This window comes from Diorhabda sublineata, chromosome 6 (genome assembly GCF_026230105.1).
Source record: "Diorhabda sublineata isolate icDioSubl1.1 chromosome 6, icDioSubl1.1, whole genome shotgun sequence".
Taxonomy (NCBI): domain Eukaryota; kingdom Metazoa; phylum Arthropoda; class Insecta; order Coleoptera; family Chrysomelidae; genus Diorhabda; species Diorhabda sublineata.
In genome coordinates this window covers 33,378,540-33,400,163 of record NC_079479.1, presented here as the reverse complement: position 1 = coordinate 33,400,163, position 21,624 = coordinate 33,378,540, and the positions used below count along the sequence as shown (strand labels likewise).

Here is a 21,624-nt window from a genome sequence, read left to right as displayed (position 1 = left end):
TAAAATATAAAAACGACCCCTTAGAGTTGAGCTATAGAACTCATGTTTTGTAAATATTTTTTTACATCAAATAAAAACATTTCAGGGGGGTAAGCAATTTAATGGATAGGATTGAGATGTATAAAAATAAGTTTTGACAACTTTTTACAGCTACTTCAGTATATTAGAAAAATGAAAAAAAAAAATTATAAATAAAACTAAATTAAGTGTTGTTAAGATTTATTAAAAAAAATGCGAACGATTGATTATAAGCTTTTCAAAATATTTAAATTAGTAATACGTTTAAAGTACATGTATTCAGTTGTATAATTCTCCACTTTCCATTGCTTGTTGGTAGTTCTTTCCACCTTTTTGTTCAGAGTCCAATTTGATCATGTCATCGATTCTCAATATAGTTATTGCAGCCTCCGTTGCAAATTTTAATGATTTTACTTTGGACATTGTAGGTTCTAATACACCAGCTTTCCTGTTATCTCTAACAGTACCTAAAATAAACGGCGGAATTTGAAACCAAAACTATTTATCAAATCAATCACATCTAATTAATTTTTTTATGAAAACTATTTAACAATAATAAAGATTTATATCACATTGCAAATTGATTAAACTTCTATTATTAAACTATTTCTAGTAAAATTATTAGGACAAGAACAAAATTAGGCCAATAAAAGAAATCTCACATTCTTTTATTGAGTTTTAGCCAAATTACCAACTGAAGAGTGTATTTAAGAGTAAAAAGGATTAATAAAAAAGTGTTACCTTCAATAAGATCTAGTCCAACATACTTCAAATGAGCATGATCTTTTTTTGTTTGACTGGAATTCTGGTAGGCCCTCAATTTAGCGACTAGATCGGTAGCATCCTGTGCCGCGTTAACAGCCAAAGTTTTAGGAATAACCAATAAACTTCTAGCGAATTCAGCAATGGCTAACTGTTCTCTTGAACTCAATGTAGTAGCGAAATTTTCCAGGTATATTGATAGAGCTGCTTCTACACTACCTCCACCCACTACTACACTTTTAGATTCCAGCACGCGTTTCACGACGCATAAAGCATCATGTACTGAACGTTCCATTTCATCACAATAAAAATCATTCGGACCACGAAGAATAATTGAAGCTGCAGTTCGGGCTTTTGGACTAGAATTATATAAAAATAAACATTTTACATTGAAAACATATCCCCTTCGTATGTTATAAATTAGAAAAGAATATAAACAGTTACCCTTTAATAATAATCAATTCGTCATCTGAGATTCTTTCTTGTACAACTTCCGCTGCTTCTCCTACCATACTAGAATCAAAACTCTCTTCACCTTCCATATTACTAAGTGATGTAACAAAAGTTGCACCAGTAGCTTTGGCAATTCTTTTCAAATCAACTTTTTTAACTCGTCTGACTCCCATTGCTCCGTTTTCAATGAAATATTTCAAACATAAATCATCTATACCACCAGATACTAATATAACATTGACACCAGTCGAAAGGATCTTCTGAATACGTTCTTTGGTAATATCCAGTTCTCTAGTACGTATAGCTTCAAGTTGATTGGGATCGGTGATCAAAACCTTCGTAAGGAACAGTATTAGTGATTAACACAACTAATCTATTACTATAAGTATAAGTAGTAACAATATTTGGAGAAATTTTTACTACTGAAAAGAGTTGGAAAATGAGATTCAAAAAGGACAATAATTGACAAAAATGTTTGATATTATTCATGTCTGGCATGATTCTATGATTGTTGATGACACTGCATAGGAAAGGGGGAATACTTCCGGTCCTAGGTGAAAACCTAGCATACATCAGTAGGTTTAGCTTGTGATAAAAAATGTACATTTTTAGTAACAAAGCAATGGAAAAGACAGATCGGGTTAGACAAACCCTTCCCTACCCATTCTAACTGTTGTCCTGCTCATCACTGGAATATAATTAAATCCATCATTGATTTAAGTAGATTTAGACCATTATATCAAACACCTATACTTACTTGTACACCCATCTTCATTTTGGCCTTCTGTAAGGAGAAGTCTAAGCAGGCAATCTTAGCATTTACTATTTTTTTCGGCATTGCCTGACTGGCTACTGTACAATTTAAGGCATAACCAGGAACAAGAAAACTTTCTCTTGCACTTTTACCGTGTGCCTTAAGTACATTGACAGCTTTTATTGGATACATATTATTACCTCTAGCATCGCTCACTTTAACTGCATTCACTGCATCTACTACAATTTGTGCAAAAAAGTCCGCATCACTAAGATACATTAAGGAAATTTATTGTTAAAGAATTTATCCACCCCAATACATACATCTTAGGCTTTAGACCACTTTAATCATAATGAGCCAATGAATTTTTTTGATTATCTATAATAACTTAGGCTTTAGACCACTTTAATCATAATGAGCCAATGAATTTTTTTGATTATCTATAATAACTGCTATGGAAGTATGTATAATGTTTGCGATATATTGATTTTTGATCAAATGGCGCACTTCTAAGGTGAAAAGTTTAAAACTTGCTCAAAAAGTCGTTAAATAATAGTAAATAACCAATGAACTATGCTACATAAAGAAAAAATCTGTATTTTCAGAATTTCATGTCAATCGGTTGAAAATTGTCTGAGCTGAGTCCAGCCAATTTAAAAAAATGCAAAATTGAGATAGTTGAAAATCATGAATATTTTTGCAAATTCTTTTAATCTGCCATAATCCAAGTACTTAAAGGTTTTTCCCATCAATAATCCTTTTGGAGATAATTTTTTGAATTAGAAAATAAAAATCTATTTTTAGAAAATTCCACGCTTGCCAAATACCTTAATTTTAAAGAAATTTTCAGTAATCTACTTCTTCACCCTCCACAAATTCTCTTTTCACATCCTACTGAATGAAATTAACACTTTAAAGAAGCTTTGAAGTCGTAATTTCGGTTTTATAAAGAAAAAATCAGTCAAAGACACATCAGTTGAATATGGTGATTGTTCAATAGAGTTTTGTTTAAAAATTTATACTTTAGGAACGCCTTGTATTCAACAATTTCTTTTAGCTACCTGATTACATTTGGGATTCTACTATAAACAAGTAAAAAACTATTTTTTCCATCTTGTAAAACCACAACTCTAGATTCTACATAATTAATAATCATTTTTTAAAAGGATACGCTCCAATAATTTTTGAACTCATTGAAGTTTTAGCAACATTAACAATACATTCTTTTCCCAACTCTTCAACGGGGATTGTTAAATGATCTTGAATGTATCTGCATGCTTCCTTACATGCCAATCTGTAACCACTTATAATCGATGTTGGATGAATTTTTTGTTTCACTAATTCATCGGCATTCTGAAAAAATGAAAATTTATATTTTAATCAAAATTTGTAAAACAATACCCACTTTAAGCAATTCTGCTGCAATTATTACAACAGAAGTTGTACCATCTCCAACTTCTTCATCTTGTAATTGAGCCAATTCAACTAAAACTCTTGCAGCGGGATGTTCAACTTCCAATAAACGTAAGATTGTGGCTCCATCATTTGTAACTGTAACATCTCCAATGTCATCTACCAACATTTTATCCAAGCCGACAGGCCCGAGGGAGCTTTTAACTATATTTGCGATTGTAGATGCAGCCATAACTAGAAAAAAATTAATTGAATTAACAGTTTTACTAAATTTTAAGAATGATTTGAATAAATACTTTTCTGAAGCACATAGTATCTTCTAAATAATATAAATTACCTCGTGCACCAATTTTTAGGTTAAGTTCAAGAATATCTATTATAAAATATACTTTAACTTACCATTTTGGGTACGAACTGAACTTCCAGTTGTTCTGGAACCGGCTACAGATAAAGGGCTAGCTAAAATCGACATTTTTTATAACATAAGTTTTTAACTCAGCTTCGCCGCAAAAGAATCAAATGATAATGACATATGACCGACCAGTGATGCCAGCTTGGGAATTTTTTTCCTAAATTTAAGGAGAAAAATTAAAATAAGGGGATTATTTCGGAGATAAAAAGTTTTAGGGAGAAAATAAATAACTTCTTTAACCGGAATTTTTTCGCTTAAGCAAGCTAGAAAGTAAAGCCTACAGAAAAATAAAATTTAAAATATGTAAATTTTGGAATTCTAATGAAAAGTAGATGGTCGTCCTTTATCGTTCGTTATACATATATTCATTTATTAAAAGATTTGACGTACTTATGTAAAGGCAATACACGAGTTTTTCTATCAATCCTATGTTACATTTTAATATAACTTTTTTATTTAAAACTATTTCATTATAATTAAAATACGCAAGTGAGTTAATTTATTAAAAATATTTAATTGGACTTTTCATTTATTAAAGTTATTACTTTAAACAATAGAATATCACAAAAAAACTTGGGTATTTTAGTGTGAATTTAGGGGATTTTAAAATATGCTTGGGGGAAAAAATTTCAACCGGTTGGCATCTCCGCATATGACAGTAAAATTAGTCTTGTACATGGCACAGATCACGATGTGAAAATATACTCTACGGTATAATTAAATTTCTACACTTGACTGACAAAAACTTCATTTTAAAATAAAAATCCTGAGATTAAAAAATCGATTTCCATGCCTCAAATTTCAATACAGACTTTAATTTTGAATTTATCATGTACTTCGCAAAAGACGCTTTATGAATATAACACGATAGAACATCTCATACATTATTTTCAGTATCTAGTAAAGTGGTTTTGAAATATATTTGATAGTTGAAAACAATATATCCAATATCTAAATATTACAATGATTATTTGGGGTTAAAAATTAATTTCCTATAGTGGATTGTGTCTAGGTGATAAGCGTTATCCGGCTATGAAGGTCAGGTTATCAAGGTTATAACAGACCGCTTTTTCAGCAATTGTTATGAATGAATAAAAAAAAACTGAATACCGATAAAAATTTATAAAAATAATTGAATTCGGAACGACAAAATATAAATCGTCAATTCCGTAGTGTGAGAGTTTTAGATTAGGTCATAGGATAAATTGAAAAAAAAAACGAATATGATCAGATTATTTAGAGCTTCCTTTAAATTTACTGGTAATTATATAAAAAATTTTGCGGAAATGTCGACCGTTAGCGCCATACAGGTATGATTTAATAATTATTAATTATAATCCTAATATACAATTTTGAATCATGTGGCTTTGAGTTGTTATTTTATTGATAAAATTTTTAACAAATTTTGGATAATTAGAATTTCGATATAATTATGTTATAGTCTGAAAAAATAGACATTGATGGACAACTAATAAATTATGTTAAAATTGGTAATGGTCCTAAAAATATTGTCTGTTTACCTGGAGTTTTGGGGACAATTTGGACTGATTTCAAGCCTCAAGTTAATAACTTGGATAAAAGTAAATTTACCGTGGTTGCATGGGATCCTCCTGGTTATGGTTTTAGTCGACCACCTAATAGACATTTTAATACTGAATTTTATATGAATGATGCCATTTGTGCTCAAAAATTTATGAAGGTATATTACGTGTTTTTTATTGCATGTATTTGAATTAACGTATTTTTTTGCTTATTGAATTGGAATAAACTGCAATTAATAATTTTTATAAAAAATAGTCGCTTTTTTATATAAATTATTTGTTGTTTTAAAAAGTTGAAAACAAAACACAGTGAAACCAAATTTGAGGTAAAAAAATCACATAAATTATGATTTGAAGAAAACTGTTTTTATGAAAAGCTACATATCTTATATTTAATTTTTGTATAATTTATAAATTTTTAGAAAATAGGAATAGATAAGTATTCAGTTCTGGGATGGAGTGATGGTGGTATAACAGGTTTGATAATGGCTGCGAGATTTCCAGACAATATAGAAAAACTAATTGTTTGGGGATCTAATAGTTATGTTACTCAGGTAGACTTTAAAGTGTGTGATGGTTAGTATATTTGATATCTTCCACAAAAACACGCATTATCTGTAAATTGCAATAATACTTCATACATTATTATATTGTATTAAAAAAATTCATTATACTATAAAATGTTGCTATCCTATCAGATAATAGCCTAAAGTATCTCTTTTTTCAAACTTGATTGTCTATTTTTTGCAAATTTCACAATATAACTTTTACAATTTTATCTGTAATGAGTATGCAAGTAAAAATAATTTTATCAACAGTTTTTTTAGTGTTAAATTCCATATATGAGCTATTTCTAAAGTACTTTCTAAACAATTTCCAATTAATCTTCTAGTGGTACCGGAATCTCAATATTTTTTTTGGAAAAAACCTTCAGCTTCAATAACCTTTTGGAACATATCATCTTTTTCTTCCAGAATTTCAATAGTCTTCTGATTCAAGTGTTTCAAGATCTTCTGAATTCAAAGTTTTTTTTCTTTATTTTACTATCAGTGTTTTATGCTTTGTTTATTTTTAATTCTGTATGACCTTTGGTGCTTTTAGATCTAAGAGATTTAAGTAAGTGGTCAGATAAAATGAAAGCTCCACTCATAGAACTTTATACAGAAAAAGGATTACAAGATATGTGGAATGCTTTCTCCGATACACTGAGAGAAATATATGATAATGGTGGAAATATTTGTAGTAATCTATTAAATGATATAAAGTGTCCAGTTTTTATTCTTCATGGAGACAAAGATCCTATGATTGCTCCTGAACATCCTGGGTATCTCTTATCGAAAATCAAAGATGCTAAGTAAGTTACACGTGTTTTTCAAAATCAAGTTTAAGGTAGTGTTGCATCAGAAGTTCTTTTAGGGAGCATTAAAAAATAATTTGTTTTCTTGTTATGTTGGAACTAAAGACATTATAACAGAGACTGTTTTATTTGTAAATTCCATTTAATCGTGGATGGTTATTATTTTGAAATTTTTTCAACCTGTAAACAGATGAAATGATTAATTGGATTAAAATGATCTAATTTAAAAGTTTTATTCAATTTATTCTTATTTATAGAAAAATAGTTTATTTATACATAACTAATAAATAAAAATAGTATTATAACAGTATACGCTATGATGCCGGCAACGATAACTTCGTGATCATCAAGCAGACAACTCGATGTTTTTATTTATGACTTCACGATTTTCAATTCAATAATCCGACAAATAACTTTGATAAGACAATTATTTATCACATTGTAATGTAAACAATTTGATCTCTTTGTTGTAATGCTTTTGGTTGTGACAATTTATTTTTGTTTAAATCCTATGCACTCGCCTACCAGTTTTTAAACAATAAATTCTCGATTATTCGGCGGATTCCCAACTACTTCACTTCTACCACATTCCAAAACTTGTTAAAATGTAAAGTTCAGATCCAAAAATGGAAATTTGTAGAGTTCCCGAGGGGTTTACATGAACAATTTTGGGAATACTGGTTTAATACTTGTATCTTAGAAGTTATAGGGAAACTATAGATTCCATGGTAAAGGAAAATGATGGTACACTATAGGCGAGTGTCATTAATAACAAAAGCTATAACTACTTTTTAGTATTATTAACATTTATAGAATATAATAATTTCTAATTATTTGCTTTAGGTTACATAGATATCCAGATGGTAAACATAACATCCATTTGAAATATGCAGAAGATTTCAATAAATTGGTGTCAGATTTTTTGTTACAATAGTTCAAATATAATTATTACATAACAATATAAAATTATTTAATTTCATCAGCACCAACATCAATAAAATTAAATTATTAATCCACAGTAAGATTAAAGAGGTTGAACATAATTTTTATAGTACCATAATCTTCACTAATATAAAGCTGAAGCTTTTATTTGTTCGGTTTAAGGCATATATGGCGTTTTAATTTAGAAAGCCATAAATGCTGTCATCAAAATTCATTGTGTGTGATTATTACAGAATTGTGATTATATTGTTTATTCAATTAATTAATTATTTTATTTAGTCTGATACTAACTGTTAAATAGTCATAAAATGATAATTCCTGTTGTTTACAATCATTGAAAACAATATTAAAATTGTTTTAATAAAATAATTTTTGATCTGGAGATTTGTAAGTTTTCCTGATCTGTTTTGAGAGAAAAAATGAAATTTGTAAGACACAAAAGATCCTTTGGGTTTCAGTGTATTCGAGACACCCATACATACAAGTTGGTTCAAAATGAAAAATTATTCTAGTCAGGCAAATCATTAATCAAATCAATGAAAAATGTTGCCCAAATGGTTTTTTTTTATTATCTTAGAATAGAAAAAAAACGTATTAAACTTTTCTCCTGGTTTCGTCTTTGTGATTTCAACTTAGAACTATAGATTCGAGGACAAAAAAAGTCTCTTATTTAATCATAGACCAGAATCGATAACTTTTGAAACCCAAAAAATGATAGTAGGATCAAACACATTGGAAAAGGATGACAATATGATAAAAATAGAAGGAAGAATCATTTACGAGCGATCTGAGGTCGGGAATTGGAAGGGGGTGAGTTTTTAAGGGTGAAAAACGGTTTATCTTGATTTCCGACAAAGCTATAAGTCCTATGGAAAAAAGTCGAATTTAAACTTTCTTCAGATAACCGCAAAATTTATGTGACAAATTCATAAAACCGAATTTTTTGTTTTTATCTTTTACAAAAACATTTTTTTTTCAGGAAATTTAGTGAAAAGTTAGCTTTCTATGTCCCATATATATAATTTTCGAACGAAATTTCTCCCGTCAAAATATCAGCTTTTTTTTTAAAAAGTCATTAAAATTTTTATTCGTTAGAATCTCTACACTTCTTGATGGTGTAAAAAAATATTACCATCACTATAGTAAATTTTCTCAGAAAATGCAAAAAATAAGATGAAAAAATTCGCTGAAATTCAAAGCTCAACTTTTTTGATATTTCGTCCTGAGACATGATTCAGGTTTGGTAATTAAAAAAAAATCTTTTTTTTGTTAATTCCTTCTCTGATTAATAATTTCGGTAACAGTTTGTATGATTTTTCTTATAGGTGATGACTTTTGTTATCCCTGTATATATTTCAAGTCTTCAACAAATAGGGAGAAAGTAGTAAAATTTATAGACGTTATTGCTGCGATGTTTTATTATTTTTTACAAACAAGTTCAATTAAAAAAATGACAAACTAGCATCTGTTTCAAAATACAGACTTGACTTGCGAAAAAAACACTTTCGACAAGTCAGAATAGCTATAAAGTTTATTAATGTAGTAACAATATTTAAATATTACCTCCATATTAAATCTTTTTGTAATCTAAATTAGAGAAAAAGAAAAAAGAATAAATGTACAAAAATTATCAAGTGGTAAAAAGTTTAACAAAAAAATATATATGGTCAATTGAACTCCATATATTTTTCTGTTAGTCTTGATCTAAAACAACAGACACAATTATACAAAGTGATTCAAATTTTTGTTGTTATCAAAAAAAAAACCGTTCCTCAATTTGTACATGCACAATTATACATCTACATATTTAAAATTATTGAATTTAGTAACAAAAAATATTGATTTTAAATTAGTTTTGATAAAATAAGACATTACAGAAAATCCACACCTCACGTTAACAAATGTCAAATATGACAAGATCTGGAGATTATGCAACTCATGAAATTAATCGGGAAGCAAGAACAGTTAAAAATAAAAAAGTAAAACAACATGGGATAAAGTAGTTAACTGACCGGGGAGTAGCCAGCTACCTCCATTACCGATATCTTGCACTTGGCTACCCTAAGTAGTACTCTCTGGATCAACAAAATCAATCATCATGTAACAAATTATGAGCCAGATCTGGAACGCGAATTCTAAAATGGCCCGCTCAGCTTGATATACGGCCAATTTACGTGGCTTTTTCCGAATAATCAACGGAATTTAATTTCAATATTTTTTTAAATATAAATAACAATCTTGTAGATTAAATCAATTAACTCAAGATTGGTAATTTATATTCGTTTCTTGTCGGTATTGAAACAATAAGTAGTTTTTAAAGGTAACAAATTTGAAAAATTGAATTACTTCTCGACAATCAAATGTGTCAAAAGAGCGAACGATTTATTAATTAAAAAATACTAGATATCGACAGAAGAAAGGTCTAATAGACAGTTTTAAATTTATGTACAAAAATAAACATTTACATATATTTTTCACCTCTTTTTTCCAACAAGTGCGGTTTGTAAACATCAATGACTCAACATAACATTACGTAACTTTATTATAAAAAAAACTCAAATTGGTTGAAACTCCATTCACATTGAAAATCAGTAAAAATTGATTAGTCAATATGAGACTACAAATTCTTCAATTTACTATCACTATAATTGTTTTATTTTTCTCAAAAATCATCAGAAATAACTCTGATTTTGATTTCTTTGTTTTTTTATAAGATTCGATTCCTAAAACAAAAAGCTACGGACGAATCATAGAATCCTTCAAGTATATCCAATAGAAACCTAAAGAGTTTCCAACGATGAAGTCTGACAACGGGTCGAAAACTAACCTTACTGGCCAAGAGCCAATAAAATGGATGATAGATTTATCAAAATTGTAAAAAAGACAATTCTGTGTTCACATTTCATGAATTGTTTATCAATTACCGAAGTACATCAAATAAAACACCTTTGCAGACGTCAAAGGACATATCAAGTACAAGTTACCAAAGGCGTTACCAATCATTTAAAAATTACGACTCACTCTATGTATAATTTATAAACCACACTTTTGGAATACTTTCGGTTAACAATATTTAATATACAGCTCATGTTTTTTAGTAAAAAAGAAAATGAAAAAAAAAAAAAATTAAAACTACCTTATGTGAGCATAAAATCTAACTAATACGTTACATAATTATTTTTTTAATAAAAAGTACATATATATATAATAAATTTTGTGTAACGCATTAGTTTCACATAAAACATGCAGAACTTTGGTAGACACTTGTTCCCTATATTTGAAAAAATAAAGTGTATATACAATTTTTATTTATTATATATTATAAAGAATATTTCTAAAAATGTATAAAGTAGATAAATTGAAAGTACTATATCATATTTTCAAAAGTTTGGAAAATAAGTATGGCAAATATATTTAAAAAAGAAATCACCACTAATCAGCACTAAAGAATATGTACTATTAGTGATATAATATAATAGAGGTGGGGAACCTGCGGCCTTCATAAAATATAGTTCTAATGTTAATTATTGTATGTATGTTTCAAAAGTTAAAACAGCACCCAGTACAAAATGGTAATACGCATTAACGAAACCCTGGTCCCTCAGCGCTTGTCCATAGTTGGCGATCTGTAGCAACCTGCAGTAAACTGTTCAAATGTTAAATTAGCAGAACGGTGAAAATAAAATATTCGATGAATATGTAGGTGTCTTGGATTCTTTAATAAAAGAGTACACAAATAGATTTTCTGATTTTGGCGAGCACACTCCTGCCATGAAACTGGCATTTCAACCATATTAAGTAGATTTATTCGAGGCTCCTTGCGGAACTAAAAATGGAGTTACTTGACTTCCCTTTTTAATGCTAAAAAAGATCCCTTAGAAATCTGGAAAAATGCTGTTGAATATACCTACGAAACATATTTACTTTGGAAATACTTACTGTTGTAAGACATTTTCTCACATGAAAAAAATTAAAACAAGTGCAAAAATGCAAATCACAGATGTACATTTAGAGGATAATTAGTAGCAACTTAGATATTAAAAAAAAATTTTATATTGTAATTTTGCTATTTTTTATATTATTGTTATATTATATTTTATTGATTCCATATAATGCAATAAATGGATAAATACAAAAGTATGATTGCACAAAAGTCACTTTCATAGGCAAATCAGCTTATAAGGCTTCTCTTATTACTGCTTAATTTAAATGTGACCTCTAATGGTGCAAAGGTTCCCCACCTATGTATTATACGATTCAAATTATAAGAATCAATAATGATAGAAATATATTTAACAAAAATTGAAATACCCAATAAATATTCGTCACAATTTTGGGCCAAACGGCAGACTTAATGTTATATATTTTGTACTTTCATTGCAGATGTATGCAATATTAAATAAATAATTTACGAGGAATTACCATCGATAATTTAGAAAAATGCGAATTCTTTTCTTTTTACACTGCGGGGTTGTCGAATTTCGGGCCCCTTAGAATAGTAATTGTGCCGTACGCCTCTTCCTGTTCGAGTTCCAACACGTGGACTTTTTTAAGGACCAGTAAACTGTAGAACTTTTGCGCAGCCTAAATAATAATATTACCATGAAATTATATTCGTATATATATATAACATATTTACTTACCATTTTTTTATTATTTCTGTGACTTAATTCCTCGAAATTCATTCTGTCCGCCTGTTTAAACTTGTGTTTAACAATTTGGAACATTTGATATGCTCGTTTATTCAATACTCTTTCCGCAAACTGTTCATCCGTTTCATCAACTTGTTGTTCTTCAGGCTACAAAGATATATGTCTTGTATAAATAAACCAACCTGAATTTTTAATTACAATTTTAACAAAGAATATAAACGAAAGTTTGATAAATGAATTTATTATTTATGACAACAGTTTTAGGTGAACCAAACTCGCTCAAATAACAATTTCAGGTACTTAATTTAGTAATACTACTTCAATGAAATACACTCAGTGAATTGTTTAATTTACATAATTTCCTGTATTCTGACTTTATTTTTTCTGGTAAAAACTGATTAAAATACTTACAGGACCAGTATCGTAATCATAATCTCCTGCCCATGGTGATGGTACCCTTTCAGACATACTTCCAGCTGCCGCATGTTCGTCGTAACCCATGTTTGCCATTTGACTCTATGAGTATTTGAAAAAATATTTTTATATTATTTGAATATAAAATTTCAATCAAAATAACTGAGTTCTGTTTTTTTATACTTTTCATTGTGAATAACCAAATTAAATCTCACCTGATCATAACCCATATTTTCCATAGCAGGAAGATCCCTTTGCAAATTCTCTAAGGGTTCCAAAGGTAAACTACCACTAATATCCTGGGATGCTAAAGGTGTGGCCATATGTTCTCTGAGTAGATCTTCACTAGTAGATACTGGTGCTATTTCAGGCACAGCATTCAAAGCTTCTTGTTCTTGTAATATTGAATGGACCTTTAAGAAACCATTCTAATTAGTTTTACGGCACCTTTGTTGCTTTATTTATTTAAATTAAATCTAAAAATCCCATTTTTACCTGATCTGCAGCCAACTGAGGCATTTCTTCGATATGTTGCAAAGGTGTGGGAGGTTCTGGATATCCGGGTGTTTGGGAATACAATAAACCCGGCGTTGAAGGTGCCAACATATTCGCAGGTAACATACCTTATTACAAAATAGGGTTAATTAAAATTTATACCATCGATAAGAGTTTTGTTTATAATATCCTCAATAAAAGAAATATTTTATGTAAAAATTTCCACAAGAAGTGAAAATGTCACAGATTTTCATCAACTGACCTAAGCTAAATGAAGTTATAGTACCTTGTGATGTCTGTGGTTGTATTAGTTCTTGTCCAACATCTTGACCAGACATCATTGGTGTCATAGGTTGAGACATATAAGGCGTTTGAGGCTGCATAGGGGTAGGCGCTGAAGAAAAAGGGGTCAACGGTGGACCAGGTGTGTGTACCATAGGGTATGGAGTTAGGGGAGGGATTGGAGTATTTGAAGTCGGATAAGGTGTGTGAGGAGGAACGGGAGTTGGTGCCATAGGATAAGGAGATGGAGGGATGGGAGTTTGTGCCGTAGGGTATGTCATTTGAGGAGGTAATGGGGTAGGTGCTAAAGGATATGGTGTTTGTGGCAGCATAGCAGACATTGATTCTTCGGCAGAAAGTAATGGTTGGGGTTGCATTTCTTCTTGAACGTGCATTGGTGTTTGACTCTAAAATTTAAATATAGTTTAGTTTAAAGAAATTGAGTGGTATAAGAGAAAAAACTTACAGGTTCCTCAACAATTTTCCGTTTTCTACCCCTTCTTGCTGGAGTAACGGGTTCGACAGGAAGGGATTCTTCTTGGTCTCTAGCTTGGTCTAATGCTAATGAATCGGCATCTCCCAATACACTAAAATCTTCTGTTCCAATGGCTCGAAGAGACAAATGCCTTTGATAATTCTAAAACCATAAAATTTGTTTCAGAATATAATTTTTATTTATATTTTGATAAGGCTACCACAGCTCACCTTGAATAATATTCTGGCTGGAATAAGTCTCGCCGGTAAAGCAAATAATTTTTCTACACCACCAGTTTCTTTCCAGTGCATAAGTCTCTTAGTTGGAGGGGCCAAATCCAATGTTGTCACAATATCGCTAGTATCACTAAGCTGGTTTTTCATTTCTTCTCCAGAAATATTCTTTACTTCATCGACGATAAGCTTCCTTTTCTTCCTGGTCTTTGTTAGACCTAGGTAGAATTCATCTGTTTTTTATGTTAAATTTATCAACAACATTCTCATAAACAGCTTTAAAAACTTAAAATATAAAAAGTACAATCTTGGTGATATGAAATTGTTGATTTATAAAAAACTATAAGTCAGTGAATGTATCAATGAAATTGAAGAAATGTAAAAATATTTTTTGAATAATAGCTCAAGTTTTTGAAAGATTTGCAACGTTCCGCCTGGGTTTTACACATAAATAGTATCAATACAAATGAATCAAAAAAAACCTTATATTAAAAAGAAGTTTCAAAAATGACTAAATTCGAAACAACAAATTTAAATATAATGAATATTAACATAAAAGTATAAAAAGAAGGAAAATGGTATCATATGAGATCCATTAGAAATAAAATAATATTTTTTAAATCAAAATATAGAATAAATGAAGAGCAAATAATAGTTTGTAGATGTAAAATCTCCTATATCTAAGATTTTAAAAACATTTTTTCAATTTACGCAAATTGTTTTCAATGATTGTATAATTTTCAAAATACAGTGCAAAAATATGAATTTTTGAAATTAACTTCTTATAATACCAAGATTATAACATGAAATACCAATAGTTACAGATTTAGATTTTTCTACAGGAAATTTATTAGAAAAATGGAAATCTGTAATTATTTGAGTAAAAATAAAACAAAAAAAAATAATAAAAATTTCTCAATTTTGAAAGTGGTATGTTGTTTGCACAAAGACATATTAACACAAAAAACAGAATAAATGTTATCAGTTAATAAATCTACAGTAAAAAATTAAAGTAAAACAATCTACCTATACATGCAATGTTAATGTTATTTTCAACTCAAAATTGATAAACTTTTCTTTATATAATTTTAATAATTAACAAACACTGAACCAAATGGGTATTACCACCTCAAAAATACAAAATAAATGTTACAGTCTAGTCTGTTTCTAGAGATATATTTTTGATCTAATCAATACTTTCAATGACACTATTCAAATTCTTGATTATTATGCATTTACATTTTAGTTTGAAAGGGTTACTTACATAAATTAAAAAAGAATTTCATATTATTGATTCACTGTTTGATGTGTGTTTCAAAAACCAAGTTATCATCTTCAGTTCATTCTACAAGTTTTCAAAAACAATAATTTGATTTCGGAGATGCGTGTCATGTAGTGATCAATATCAATATCACCAATAATTCTAGAAATTCCAACTTATTCGAAGTATTTTTTTGATTGCATTAAATTTTATAGATCTATACCAAACTTATTGTCTCAGAAACCTTAAATTAATTCATTTATGGTTCAGTGTTTATTAGAATTGAAAAATGGTGGATTTTTAAAAATATTTAGATCTCTAATTGAAAAAATTATTTAATAGTACAAGAAAGGACCCTATTTTTCTCATTATTTATGACCTCAATGAACTAATTTTTTACACTGTTCCCTAAACAAACATTTCATTCAAATATTTGTTTCAATTTTTAAAGCAACATTTCTTTGCACAAATAATATCATTATATTCAATGTACACCTTCCTGGTCTTGTTTTGACACTGATTGATTTTATTACTAATAGATTTATATTCAAGCTAGAAGAGGTAAGCCGCATAGCCTCAAGATACTTTGCAAAGTCGTTGCTATCTGACTGGTGAACAGTCAGGGGCACACAAAAGATCAATAGGTCAAAATGTTAGCTAGGTAGAGTAACGAACAAGCTCTAGTTCATCAATAGATTTACAAAAAAAGTAGGGAACTTGAAGAGTGAAATGATGTATTTCTTGTTATGTATTATACTTTAACATAGTATTGTATTGAAATTTACACTGATAGATTGTAATTGAGTTGATTAAAAATTTTACATAGATATTATTGTCTCCCAGAATATTTTCCAATACTGTATAAAATTTCCATGTTGCCAATAATATGGATCAACTTTTTTATATATTTTTTAAACATAAAACAAATAAAGATCCACCAAGATTCAATAATCCATTATACAGTTGTATAAAAACATATGGTATGACTGTTCAAATTAACAAATGTAATTGTAATTGGTTACTGATAGAAGTTTTATTATTTTTGAGAAATATTTGACTCAAACTGCAATTGTTCTGTACAGTTTTAAAAATATTGCTTAATAGATGGTTAATCAACAACTACATCAATTTCTACTGCAAAAGCTTTGTTAATTAATTAACAAATGCTGTTATAGCGAAGCTTAATATGTTATACCATACCTTTATTAATACAACTGTACATTGTAATAAATTCTTAGAAATAAAATTGACTCCTACCTTTTAACTGACTCGCGTCTACTGGAGCCAGAGCAAAACTTTCTTCTTCATTTGTTACAACTTTTTTGTTAGGTGCAGAAACTGGTTCTTCTTCGTGGGGAGGTTCTTCAACTTGGGTTTCAGGATGAATAGAAGGAGTAGGCGTAGGGGCAGTTGGAGGAAGTTGTAACGGCGTTGGTGGACGAGATCCATTAGAACTAAAATTAGATAGAAACTTGGAATACTTTAAATAAAAATGCAACAAGTATTTATCGCTAAAGTTTGCTAAAGAATATGGGAGAGTCAAAGAGGACTTTCATCAAACATTGTATCAATAGTGTTAAAGCAAATCACTTTTTATAATCCTGTAACTGACGTTATAGCAAAAATACAAACAGTCTATGTGATATATATTTTTCTAAAATTTTTGCAGAAAAAAATCAATGAAAATTGATGTATAGAATTCATCTGACATAGACCGTGAAGCAAGCTCTGTGTATTATGTTAATAGAATATACATTTTGGCGAATAAAAATTCTCTTTTTTGTTTTTATAACCTGTTCACAATAAATTATAAACAATTATATATGAATTGAAGTTAATATATTTTTCATTCCTGTAATTTTTTTAGTAAATAAAGAAAAATTATCAAAATCTGACTGTTTCTCAATTATCTAGAGCTAAAAAACGAGGAGACGGTGATAATGTACTATCAACATGAGTTTTTTCGTAATCATTATTCACCTTGGAGCGCCCGCAGATGGAGGTCCACCGAAATTATCCAATTCATCATCACTTGGAGGTTCAGGTATTTCTTGAGAAGTCGGTTCAGGTATAGTGGCATCTACGGCAGGAACTTCTCCCATGGGTGCATCATCAAACAAACCGCCTTCAAACAAACCACCAGCTAAAAATAAATAATGTTCAATAGACTATAACTAGTTTTGAATGATTTCTGTTACCTCCAAAACTATCATCTCTAACACCAGTGTCAATTTCCATGGGAGTATCTGGTTGAGTACCAGATGTTGATGGAATTGGTTCTGGTTCTTTTTCTAATCCCACTTGATCCAACACTGGTTCACTAAATAGTAGATTACTCTGAAAATAATTAGTTTTAATTTCAATTGTATCTTTATTTATGATATGGACACAAAGTGGGAATGAAGGAGGACAGAACAGTTCAAGTGATATGAGAAACTGAAACAATAAACCCAGAAAAAACAGGAATAGACTGGCTAAACAGGAAGCAAATAATAGAATTAAATGTAAGTAAGTGTTTCACATAATTTAAGTAAAAAATATACGAACCTGATCTATTGATGGAGTTAAACCTGATGCATGTCTCATTAGATCCGGACCATCTGTGTCAAAACCCATATCACCGAAACCATCATCATGATTAACCAATGTTATACTTCCATAATCTTCACGCATTGTTATTTCTTCAGCTCTTGATTGATTGAGACTAAACTGTGCTTCTATGTCAACATCACTGAAATAGTTTCAATTAGCTACCAATAAGGCAAATTCATATGCCACAAACTCTTAGTAATGGTAGTTATAATAAAAATATAATGTAATACCTATATATTGACATACTTACTTCAATTCTGGCATGGTAGTATCAAAATCGTGGAAAACTTCAGGTAAAGTAATAGCATTAACGGCAGCTTCCCTATGTTCTTCAGGTAAGTCTACCATTCCAGGCCTAAAGGCGAGTTTGATTTTAACAAAGGCCTCATTACAGTCTGCCAAAAGATATTTTGCTTTCCTAGAATAAATTCGCACTACTCCTAATAAAAGATGCCCCGATGTTCTAAGAGCCATTTTTACTTTTGGCTGTAAAATTCCATCCACAGATTTTTCAATGTTGGTTTCGAATACATGGGCTTTGGTAAGTTTTTTATCCCAATGGGCCGCTAACCAAATTCTGGCTAACGGGCCCTTTTTAGCGAGCACAAAATGTGCGTAAAACATTTTGATAGTTACTTAATTCCTATATTAACAAAAAACCTGAAAAATAATTATAAAAATGTTGTAATCACTGACAGCTTGTTTTGCCAAACATCGCGTTGGCGCCGAAGACACCAACATTATAAAAACATTAACTTCTCAACTTACCTATAAATTATTTTATAAATTAAGTAATATGAGGTATACATAAATCTATTTCCAAATATTTTTGAGCGATAATTTCCATTCCCGGAGGAATTATTCTATATTTGTACATGAACAGTAAACAACAGTTCTCTACATCAAAATGGCGACCGATTCAACTAACCGCCTGAACAATGTTGCCATACGATGAAAAGACTTAGTCATAACGGTTCATGAATGTAATTTCAGGTATTCAACCGTCATACTATTTTTATGTTATTTTTTACTAATATTCAATTTCAAATAATAAATCTGCATAGAAAAAATTACTACACAGCTTAGATAAGAATATTAATATGACGTACCATTTATTAAATATGCTACTTTATTCTAATTATAAAATAATTTTCTGTTTCTGAGTACAAAGTAGAAATGTGAAACAACTTAACTCTTAGTACTTATTAGTCTTAACGATCATATATATTTCTTTTCAAATAAGATAATCAAATATAAAACATCCGTCCTTCATAAATGAAGTAAAAAAACTCAGTTCTAAGTTAATCTGTTCTGATATGACAACAAAGGCGATGACATTTAAGCTTGCGCAAATGAAGTGATTGAGTAAGCAATTTCAAATAACAAGTTATTCAAAAAGTCTGCCAGCTTAAAGCCTTTTAACTTGTTTTCTTTTGACATTAATGTTGTTATTGTCTAGAATGTGTGATTAACTGGGACAAATGCGTTTTTATCAAATAATAATTTATTTTATGTTCCTGTAAAAGCGGTTATCTCGCTCAAAAATCAACAAATACTAATAGTTATACGGTCGATAATAGAGCTCATGAATTAATCCACGTTGTCAGTTGTAGCAGATTTACAGTTAATCAAGTATTTATCGTATAATAATAATGTTTCTCGACATAGGCGAGGTATTCTATAAAGTCACTTTTACATATACTGTCGATATAAGAAACAACTGCTTTTTTGGATCTGTATCTATGTCTACCACAGTTCATTAGAGGAATGGTAAAAAAAGTGGAAGAAAACAATTAACGAACCAAAGTATATACAAAAAATATTTACTCTGAAAATAGTAATAATTTTATTGTAGTTTATTAATAACCAATTAACTTATAGGATTGTATCTAGGTGTTAAATTTATGTGAATGAATAAACAGATAGGGCATAAATTAGTTACAGTTTAAAATTAACATAAACTTGACAACAATGGAGTAATGTGACTATGACGTTGAGAAAGAGGAGGTTATAAAGTAACCGTACTTTTCTTTTTGTCAGTTTAGTTCCGTGTAACATGGCGAAACATTCGCCTCGTGCTGTTGACAAGATTTTATCTATAATATTTTTATTCGCAATAGTTAATCCTACTCGAACTTCACCACTAGAAGATTCCTACGATCCAGAATTTACCTCTATTACTGCACGACCTCCAGTTGAATATGAGGACTACAAAAAAATTATATTTCAAGTGCGCGGAAGAAATATCTACCATGGCATTCAAATCAAAGCAACGAAAAATATTTCTGAAAGAAATACTAAATGTGAGGACTTGAAAGTTCCGTATAATATTAGTGAAATACAATCTCTTGAATTTCAATCGGCACAGTATGAGTTGACAGTGCCAAAAAATGTGCAGGGTAATATTTATCTCTGCTTACCCCGAAAAGTTAGAGAAAATAGTGGACTACCTCCGCTGTATAATAGCCAGTTTTATCAATGGTACCATCAGGGACCTAATATTAGTGTAGATGTATCTTCTGATAACACAGATTTGAAGTAAGTTTCTTTATTAAAATATAATCACTTGTAATTTACCCTAATTATGTGATCTGTCGATATGAACGTAAACATATCTTTTTGTTAATGTGTTATATTTATGTATCGTAAAGTTATTGATGTGACGTATTTTACAGATAGAAATACCAGTACATGTAAATATGTATGAATGATCAATGTTATTTCTTGAAGTGCAAATGAGAATTTGATGTCACAATGAAATTAATAAATTATGATTCATATAACATTGAACGTCTAATGGAACTTTAACAACAAATAATAAACATAACTCTTACATTTATTATGTAAAATTTACAGGATTAAAAAAAATTTGGTAATTTTCACCCCTTTGTTAGATCTAAACTAGAATTTTAAAATAAATAGGAAAAAATATTGTAAACTTTCTGTGTGGTAGGCATTGTGTTAAGTTACAAAGAACTATTGTCTTATTTACCTTTTACGTTAGGTATTCTTTTCTTTGTGCATCTTATTAATATTATTTTAGGTTATATTAAGTTTTTCAGGTTTTATTAAACTTCAGACCCAAGTAGTTACGATTTAATTTATTTTTTTGTCATGTATGGTTCTCCTATGTTGTTTCTTAATGAATATACCTCCTTTTTGTAAGATATAATCTTTGGGTTACGCTGTTTGATATTAAGTATTATAAAGGCCGATTCATAAACTTTACTTTCCGTTTACGATTGCCGTTCGTGGGTGACGTTTGCCGTTCGTAGCAAATTCTACACCCTATTCATAAACCGCCGTTAACCTACAACTTTTGTTATTCTTTCTGATGTGTGTACCGCCTTTTGTTTTAATGATATTTTTCTGTTTTTGTTTGTAATTCGGTATTTACGGACGATATTATGAAAAATAACTAAGAATTTTTTGATTGGGATAAACGTGACAAACGGAAACTGATATGATTTGTTTTTTTCTATTGATATGAACGGCCGACGGGAAAAGATAAAATTCGTTTATGTTGAAAGTCACCCCAAATTTAGAGGGAAAAAAATTTGGGATGGGA

General features: G+C 29.6%; 4 protein-coding genes across 7 annotated transcripts in view; 2 read left to right on the top strand and 2 right to left on the bottom strand.

Moving 5' to 3' along the window:
- Nucleotides 1-205: 205 nt before the first annotated feature.
- Nucleotides 206-3,957, bottom strand: LOC130445902 (T-complex protein 1 subunit alpha). Its single transcript, XM_056781794.1, has 7 exons — nucleotides 3,800-3,957; nucleotides 3,393-3,634; nucleotides 3,159-3,340; nucleotides 1,991-2,255; nucleotides 1,225-1,568; nucleotides 760-1,139; nucleotides 206-485 (listed from the first exon to the last, which is right to left on the bottom strand). The coding sequence occupies exons 1-7, from the start codon at nucleotides 3,870-3,872 to the stop codon at nucleotides 298-300; spliced, it is 1,674 nt and encodes a 557-aa protein (XP_056637772.1). The 5' UTR covers nucleotides 3,873-3,957; the 3' UTR covers nucleotides 206-297.
- A 514-nt stretch (nucleotides 3,958-4,471) lies between these two features.
- On the top strand, nucleotides 4,472-10,957 carry LOC130445903 (valacyclovir hydrolase). Its single transcript, XM_056781795.1, has 5 exons — nucleotides 4,472-5,122; nucleotides 5,254-5,511; nucleotides 5,776-5,929; nucleotides 6,455-6,707; nucleotides 7,554-10,957. The coding sequence occupies exons 1-5, from the start codon at nucleotides 5,036-5,038 to the stop codon at nucleotides 7,642-7,644; spliced, it is 843 nt and encodes a 280-aa protein (XP_056637773.1). The 5' UTR covers nucleotides 4,472-5,035; the 3' UTR covers nucleotides 7,645-10,957.
- Nucleotides 9,056-19,002, bottom strand: LOC130445901 (double-strand-break repair protein rad21 homolog). 4 transcript variants are annotated; one of them, XM_056781789.1, is made up of 14 exons: nucleotides 18,825-19,002; nucleotides 18,307-18,716; nucleotides 18,012-18,195; nucleotides 17,663-17,801; nucleotides 17,445-17,607; nucleotides 16,722-16,918; nucleotides 14,201-14,436; nucleotides 13,962-14,132; nucleotides 13,476-13,902; nucleotides 13,214-13,341; nucleotides 12,934-13,131; nucleotides 12,716-12,820; nucleotides 12,296-12,451; nucleotides 9,056-12,236 (listed from the first exon to the last, which is right to left on the bottom strand). In XM_056781789.1, the coding sequence occupies exons 2-14, from the start codon at nucleotides 18,678-18,680 to the stop codon at nucleotides 12,111-12,113; spliced, it is 2,604 nt and encodes an 867-aa protein (XP_056637767.1). In that variant the 5' UTR covers nucleotides 18,681-18,716; nucleotides 18,825-19,002; the 3' UTR covers nucleotides 9,056-12,110. The 4 variants fall into 4 exon arrangements, with proteins under 4 accessions (XP_056637767.1, XP_056637769.1, XP_056637771.1 ...); XM_056781791.1 differs by having other exon boundaries at nucleotides 13,500-13,902; XM_056781793.1 differs by having other exon boundaries at nucleotides 13,500-13,902; nucleotides 14,201-14,421.
- Nucleotides 19,003-20,039: 1,037 nt separating this feature from the next.
- Nucleotides 20,040-21,624, top strand: part of LOC130444975 (unextended protein) — a 40,298-nt gene continuing 38,713 nt past the window's right edge. Inside the window, exon 1 of the mRNA XM_056780378.1 lies at nucleotides 20,040-20,594. Coding sequence (XP_056636356.1) covers nucleotides 20,113-20,594 — 482 coding nt within the window. The 5' untranslated portion in view covers nucleotides 20,040-20,112. The remainder of the gene's footprint in view (nucleotides 20,595-21,624) is intronic.

Bases quoted from the DNA above. Each gene is read 5' to 3' on its own strand.
- LOC130445903 (XM_056781795.1), top strand. From the start codon at position 5,036: ATGATCAGATTATTTAGAGCTTCCTTTAAATTTACTGGTAATTATATA. The intron at 5,512-5,775 runs GTATATTACGTG...ATAAATTTTTAG, and splicing joins GTGCTCAAAAATTTATGAAG to AAAATAGGAATAGATAAGTA. The intron at 6,708-7,553 runs GTAAGTTACACG...TATTTGCTTTAG, and splicing joins TCGAAAATCAAAGATGCTAA to GTTACATAGATATCCAGATG.
- LOC130445902 (XM_056781794.1), bottom strand. From the start codon at position 3,872: ATGTCGATTTTAGCTAGCCCTTTATCTGTAGCCGGTTCCAGAACAACT. The intron at 3,341-3,392 runs GTGGGTATTGTT...TCATTTTTTCAG, and splicing joins TTGCAGCAGAATTGCTTAAA to AATGCCGATGAATTAGTGAA. The intron at 2,256-3,158 runs GTATCCTTTTAA...AATGTATCTTAG, and splicing joins AGTTCAAAAATTATTGGAGC to TGATGCGGACTTTTTTGCAC.
- LOC130445901 (XM_056781789.1), bottom strand. From the start codon at position 18,680: ATGTTTTACGCACATTTTGTGCTCGCTAAAAAGGGCCCGTTAGCCAGA. The intron at 13,342-13,475 runs GTCAGTTGATGA...TTTTGTAATAAG, and splicing joins TATAACTTCATTTAGCTTAG to GTATGTTACCTGCGAATATG. The intron at 13,132-13,213 runs GTAAAAATGGGA...GGTTTCTTAAAG, and splicing joins CTCAGTTGGCTGCAGATCAG to GTCCATTCAATATTACAAGA.